General features: G+C 38.7%; 1 protein-coding gene across 1 annotated transcript in view; it reads right to left on the bottom strand.

Moving 5' to 3' along the window:
• The window catches only part of chmp1a (charged multivesicular body protein 1A), a 13,733-nt gene that overhangs the window by 4,554 nt on the left and 1,636 nt on the right, over positions 1-7,543 (bottom strand). Inside the window, exons 2-6 of the mRNA XM_043706676.1 lie at positions 4,792-4,811; positions 3,872-3,949; positions 3,290-3,436; positions 2,490-2,618; positions 2,082-2,275 (exon numbers count right to left, since the gene is read on the bottom strand). Coding sequence (XP_043562611.1) covers positions 2,082-2,275; positions 2,490-2,618; positions 3,290-3,436; positions 3,872-3,949; positions 4,792-4,811 — 568 coding nt within the window. The remainder of the gene's footprint in view (positions 1-2,081; positions 2,276-2,489; positions 2,619-3,289; positions 3,437-3,871; positions 3,950-4,791; positions 4,812-7,543) is intronic.

Consider the following 7,543-nt stretch of genomic DNA (forward strand, 5'->3'; position numbering starts at 1 on the left):
CAACACTTTAACTCCCCCTCCCACTCCACCAAGGACATGCAGGTCCTTGGGCTCCTCCATCGCCAGACCATAGCAACACGACTGTTGGAGGAAGAGCGCCTCATCTTCCGCCTAGGAACCCTCCAACCACAGGGGATGAACTCAGACATCTCCAGTTACCTCATTTCCCCTCCCACCATATTGTCTCAGTCAAATCCCTCAAACTCAGCACCGCCTTCCTAACCTGCAATCTTCTTCCTGACCTCTCTGCCCCCACCCCACTCCGGCCTATCAACCTCACCTTGACCTCTTTCCACCTATCGCAGCTATGCCCGAAATGTCGATTCTCCTGTTCCCTGGATGCTACCTGACCTGCTGCGCTTTTCCAGCAACACATCTCCAGCATCTGCAGTCCTCACTTTCTCCTCAGACATTTCATCACCCTACTATGTAACATCTGGGCCTCTGGGCAAAGCACTGTTGATAATTCCTGCTTTCTATTTATATGTTTGGGTTGGTGATATCATTTCCAATGGTGACATTTCCTGTGTGATGTCATTTCCTGTTCTTTTTCTCAGGTGGTGGTAGATGGGGTCTAACTCAATGTGCTTGTTGATATAGAGTTCCAGTTGGAATGCCATGCTTCTAGGAATTCTCGTGCATGTGTCTGTTTGGCTTGTCCTAGGGTGGATGTGTTATCCCAGTCGAAGTGGTGTCCTTCCTTATCTGTATGTAAGGATACTAATGAGAGAGGGTCATGTCGTTTTATGGCTAGTTGATGTTCATGTATCCTGGTGGCTACTTTTCTGCCTGTTTGTCCAATGTAGTGTTTGTTACAGTCCTTGCATGGTATTTTGTAAAGAACATTAGTTTTGCTTGGTAACCTTCCAGCTCAGTGAGCAAACTTACATCCATTCCCGAGCACTTAAAAATTATATTAAAGTGAAGATTGTCACTGGCACACACTGAAAGCTATATACACTAATACATATGACCTTTCATTTTGCAGACAGAAGTAACATGATTGCATTGTGCCCATTTCAACTTAACCAAAAGATGGCAACCATTGTCTTGTTCGCTACTCAGGACAGTGCCTTGACCAACCAAGTGATTGTTTAAATTTAGGAGAAAGTGAGGACTGCAGATGCTGGAGATCAGAGCTGAAAATGTGTTGCTGGAAAAGCGCAGGTCAGGCAGCATCCAAGGTGCAGGAGAATCGGCGTTTCGGGCATGAGCCCTAGGACAAGCCAAACATTCTCTTGCTCCTTGGATGCTGCCTGATCTGCTGCGCTTTTCCAGTAACACATTGTTTAAATTTAAACAAGTTTGGTAGGTAACTGCCATGGCAACATATCTACCAGAGCCCATATTCCAATCTCTGAAGCCATTTATACTTTAATAAATTTTTAAAAGAAGCCAAACACATTAGTTTTGCTCTGATGAAGAACTTGAATTTTACTGTGCTTTAAAAACAGACTTATTTTCAGTCCTTAAGACTTGGCTGTGGAAGCAGGGGAGATTTTGGACAGATAGTTAACAAAATGGTACTGAAAACAATGAAAGTCGTATTAATATCAGACAGTGGGTACAAGACAGCAGATAAGAAAAGGCAAAAGGCCTTTGAATAAATGGAAATTGGCGTGGACAGGAAATAGAAGAGGCAACCATGATGGAGGTTGAAAGGGGTGGGAGGTGGAGTCTGATCATTTTATGTGAAGCACTTGGGGAAACTTTTTAAAACAAATACTCACCTTTAAACAAAATGATTAACAAGAGTTAATAAACCAGAAATTGCCAAGCTACAAGATGAAACTTGAGCCTTCTCGAAACACACATTTCATTGACAAATCCATTAAACTAACATTCCAACTACAGATAAGACTTCTCAATGGACTGTGGCAGGAAATAGCAAAGTTGTTAGATCGATTATAATATGCATTTCACAGTGCTATTGGAAATGGCGAGACAAGCTTATTCAAGCTAACTTAAATAAGATATTTGCATTACTTCTCTCACGTCCATGACAGTAAGGTTTAAAGTCTATGATATGTTTAAATGTTATATTAAAACTGTTTAAGGTGCAAGAGTCCCACATCTCCCACCTTTTTGAAAGCTGGTCTTCCTTATCCTGTTCACGTACAGAGGATTCACCAAGGGATGCTGCACCTTCTGGAAGTTGGTTTAGTTGGTCCATGACCTCAAGACCATTCTCCTCTGCTATCTGCATAATGAGACTATCCACTTGTTCTTGAGGAGTGGTCAATGTCATTGCAGAACTCATAGAGTCCTCCATCACCTGCAAGTACAAAATGTCCAGTTAGTAACAGGTAGTAATAAATTAAACAACTTGTACTTAAAAATACAGGCAGAAAACACAAGGGAAACAATAAGAAACATTTCAACTGTCTATTTACAATGAACTAAAACATTTATAGAAGAAAATAAATAATAGTTGAAGATCCAAAAAGATGCATGCAAATTTCAGATTTGTCGTCCACTAAAGTACTTACTGAAGTATGCACATCAAGGTTCTGAACCTGCTGCTCAAATTTGTCCATTACAGCTGAAATTTTTTGCAAGTCCATGGATTTCAGTGCCTTATCCAATCCTTGTGTTACACGTGCCATATTCTTCGTAACCTAGAGATGAAAGTGGAAAATAAGTCTCAAATCTGTCAAAAGATTGATCCATCTCATGTATGAAATATAGATTGTTACCTTGGCCTTGATTACTAATTCCTCAGCATGCTGTACACATCCCAGGATCCATTTTATCTACTTAGCCTTAGTGCACATCATTGGCTTTAACTTTTCCACAATTAAATATACCCTCATGTCACAAGGAATCTAGAATCTGTGATACATACTGAGACAACACAGCAACATTACTGCACCTACAACAAATTTATAAATGCACACCACTGTTCACAGTTTATCTCCACCTCAATAACTACCTTGAAGGATCTTGCGCTTCCTCTTGACCTTTTGCTTCACTGACATTCTAAGACATATTATCCTACCATTGCTGCTGCTTAAAATATGAGGATTACTAGCCTAGCAGTCCTTGCATTGTGAAATAAGGTTTAGTAAATCAAACGATAATTTCATCTTGAAGTCAACTCAAGAACGATTGCCTTGAATAGAAGATTTGTGTAATTGAGGGGCAAAGCAGCAAGAAAGTGTGGCAACTACCCTGTGCCAAGCCCCAGCAGCATTATTCGTACAACTGCTGCATATTCTTAACAGTATCAAATCCAGTATATGGAGTATGGTAATGAAGTTCTTTGAGAAAACCAGCAGTTATTTCATACCCCTTTCATCGTAACTGCCGTCTGCACTTTGGATGCTACAGCATCTACCCGGGAAGCTGTTCGTAACCAATTCAGTCCTTCGTTCTTCTTTCTGATTGCATTTTCTGCGTAGATCTTTGCTCCTTCAATATTTTTTTGTTGAAGAGCCTTGGAGAAGAAAGAAAGAAAGAAGGCGATTACCATTCTTATAATCCTCCTTCTCACTTTGCCACTTAAGACTGGAAGCATAAGGAAAAATACTGAACAGTTACAAATAAGAGCAAAAATAAAGTAGGTGGGTTAAAATGGATAAATTTTCATATTCCTTTCTTGTGACACTTAAGTAGCATACACGTGATAGTAACACTTCAATAGTGACAATTATTTACACAGTTGTGAAATATAAAGTCAGTATTTTTGACAGTTCAACTTTATTTCCAACAGTTACAGGTAGGACCTACCACCAAGCAATGAAACCAACGAAATTCTACCTAGCCTATCTAACTTACTCATTCTGGTACAAGATCAGATTTATAGGAATATGCAATATAATTAAGGTAGTTATATTTGGGAAAACTAAAAATATGCAAAGCACGCACTAACCTTCTTCACTTTAGCTTGCTCAGCTTTGGAATCCTTTTCTGCTTTCTTAGCCAATCTCTCTAGCTGTTTTGAGGTAAACTGTAAGAGATTTAAAAGAATGATAAAATACTTTAATGCAATATATATAAGCAAAGTAATTCTTCCAGTGATCAGTCTTCCCTCCTGCGTTTTTTTTGGGCATGGTCCCTTAGTAAGTTATTCAAGAGGTCAGTTTCCACATATGACCCTGAACAATAGAGTGGCAACAGTAAGATAGCATCAGAGCTGAGCCAGAGCAATTCAAAAACACAAACCTTGTTCTAGTGGCAATTAAAAGAGAAAGGATAATCAAATCAAAGCACTGCAGATGGAGATAAAAGAAAAACAAATGGAGAAACTCAGTTAACCTGGTAACATGTGCTTCGGAACACTGAACAGAAGTCAAACTGGACTCAAAACATTAACTGTTTCTGTGTCCAAAGATGCTACCAGATCTAGATTTTCTCCAGCATTTTTTATATTTGAGGAGAACAATTACTGGATAATGAATTCGAGTGGAAGTCCTGCCCCTTTGCTTTCCAATTGTAGGCACATGGTGCCGTCCCCGAGCTTTTCTGGTTAATATCAGCTAACTCAGCAAGACCAGGAATTGATTCTTCAAGTTTCTAAGCCTGACAGCATGTATATTTTTTCTCCTGGAGGGAAAAAAAGATAGGTATAGCCTCACAGGTATTGGGCCTTAAAGGAGAGGTGGCAAAGCAGGATGAATTAATCAATTCTGTTGCTATAAATAGGTTGAAGCCAATACACACATTACATATGTACACAATGAGAAAACCTACCACATTACTGTACTCTAATCACATCACAGGCAATGTGAAATTTGTAAATTAACAGTAATTTTTAAAGTAGGAGAAGCAAATTAAATTTTTGGTCCTTACCCGTAACTGAAACAAAGTATCTGGAACAAACAAAAACAGACAATCACCATTACTGACATTTATTTGTTATTGTAAGTGTCAAACATGTGCAACGCACATTTAAAACAGTCGATTTGTCAAGGAGAAGGCATCTGTTTTCAAGTACAGCATCCTTTCCCAACCTCAGGACATTATTGTAAACTAATAATTATTAACGCATCAGCAACACTGAAGCTGTGTTCAAATCCCACAACATGAAGTTGTGAACTGGCTATAAATACAGCCTCACAAATGTTGCTAAATTTCTCATGTCAAGTGGAAAGAGAATGAGGAAAGCAACAGAATAAATAAATAAGGCCAATTCCATAGCTTCAGTACATAGATATATTGATGACCAGAACAGATAGTTCAAAACTTGCAAATTTTTCTGCTAATCCCGAGTGGGATGTGACCAGGTAGATGTTGAAATGATGTTTCCTCTTGTGGGAGACTCTAGAATCAAGGGTCATGGTTTATAATTAAGGGAGCAGCCACTTAAAACAGAGATCAAGAAACAATTTTTCTGAGGATTGACAGTCTTTGGAATTCCCTTCCTCAAAAGGCAATAGATGCAAAATCTTTAAATATTTTTATGACAGAGGTAGATTCTTGATTACCAAGGGAATGAAAGATTATCTGGGAAATGCAGAAACAGAGTTGAGGTTAAAATCAGATTGGCCACGTCCTTATTGAATGGCAGAACAGGAGGTTGAAGGATCATCAACCACACTGCAGATCAACATGACTCTGTACGTTAACTATCTATAATGTAATACAAATATGACTTCCAGCTTCAATTTAATAGAATCACATTGTCAACACAGTTTCATAGCTTGCTTTTAAAAAGATTCAAGTACAACTTATATTTTCAAAGCTAAGCACATTATCTAGCCGAGAAATCAGATACCCAAACTCAGTCTTCTGCACCTCAGTACTTCAGCTGATTAATTCAAAATGCCAAGTATGCTGACATTTCTCTCCTTTATATCTTGATATACATTTCTTTAACTTTTTATTTTTTTTTATTTTAGAGTGCAGATAAGTATTTTGAATCTACTTTACACTAGATATAAATAGAACTTCAATTTGGATACAGTCTTGCAGACATTGTAGTAAATTTTCTTGCAATCAGCATAAATGTTCATAAAAAGGCACTATTGTAGTAACACAACAAATGTTACACTCGACCTTCCCATGTATTCTTACAAACTGAAGTGATGTCATATGTTGATCACCTCATCCCACAGGGTGAGGCTTCAGAAAGAAACCAGGAAGTGTCTAATTTGTCAAGTGGAAAATCCAAACAAAGTCAGTATAAGTCAAAACTGCGACATACTAGATTTTTTCTGGTTGACCAGGTTACCTTCAATTAAGTCATTCTATGGTTCCAGGCCCATCAACTCAATTAGAACTGATGATTTTTTAAACTTTCTGTTGTAGCCAGTGTATCTTGTCCATTCCTAGCTACCAGTGAGAAAGTGGTCATGAGTTGCTGTCTTGTACCGCTGTAATCCATGTGTTAAAGATTCAGAAATCTGAAACCACTAGTTAAATTAGTTTTCAGGCAAAGCGAGATGAACAGAGCCCAACAAGGGCACAATGAAGTTGTTGCCTCAACACCAGAGAAAGATCCCTCACTCTAAACATTACATGTTAAAATTATATTGTTCAACTGAATGCAGTTCAGCTTTTCACATCCAACTTCACTCTATTGATTTACTATTTGCGAGAAGGTGATGGCCTAGTGGTATTATTGCTGGACTGTTAATCCAGAGACCCAGGTAATGTTGTAGGGACTCAGTTTCAAATCCTATCATGGAATTTGAATTTAATAAAAATTTGGAATTAAGAGTCTAATGATAATCAAGAAACTATTGTCGACGGTGTAGGAAAATCCACCTGTTCATTGATGTTCTTTAGGGAGGGAAACTGCCATCCTTACCTGGCCAACTTACATATGATTCAGATTTACTGCAATGTGGTTGATTCTTAACCGCCCACTGTGATGGGCAATAAACCAATTCTGGCCTTGACAGTGTCACCCTCATTCCATGAGTGAATTGAAAAAAAAAAATCAGATTTTCATGATAATTGGAATTGTTCACTTATGGACAAGAAAATTTCACAATCTTTAGGTTATTATTTGAAGGAATCACACCTACTTAATCCTGTTAAACAATGCTACAAGTATAATTTGGTCAAGAGATTCACTAAAGAATTTTAAAAAAAATATATAAGTGAATCTTAGCAGACCAATTACATCAACCTAAAAAGGGTGTCAACATGGCATTCCATTTAACCCTAAAGAGAGGTTCAACCCCACATTCTTTTCATTGCAAAAGTCATTCATCCCAAATCCTAGATCATCCATTTTTCCAATACCTAGGTCCATTTGGAACTGAAATCCTCACTGGTACTTTTTTCACCTGTACACTCTATATTCCAAACCTGTCCTTGACACCCACTATAAATATTAGTCATTCTAAAGCTCTGCTGTCTATATCCCATCCTGCACCTGATGCATCACCCTTATCCCGTGGGCGGCACGGTGGCACAGTGGTTAGCACTGTTGCCTCACAGCGCCAGAGACCCGGGTTCAATTCCCGCCTCAGGCGACTGACTGTGTGGAGTTTGCACATTCTCCCCGTGTCTGCGTGGGTTTCCTCAGGGTGCTCCGGTTTCCTTCCACATTCCAAAGATGTGCAAGTCAGGTGAATTGGCCATGCTAAATTGC

Source organism: Chiloscyllium plagiosum, chromosome 17 (genome assembly GCF_004010195.1).
Source record: "Chiloscyllium plagiosum isolate BGI_BamShark_2017 chromosome 17, ASM401019v2, whole genome shotgun sequence".
NCBI lineage: Eukaryota > Metazoa > Chordata > Chondrichthyes > Orectolobiformes > Hemiscylliidae > Chiloscyllium > Chiloscyllium plagiosum.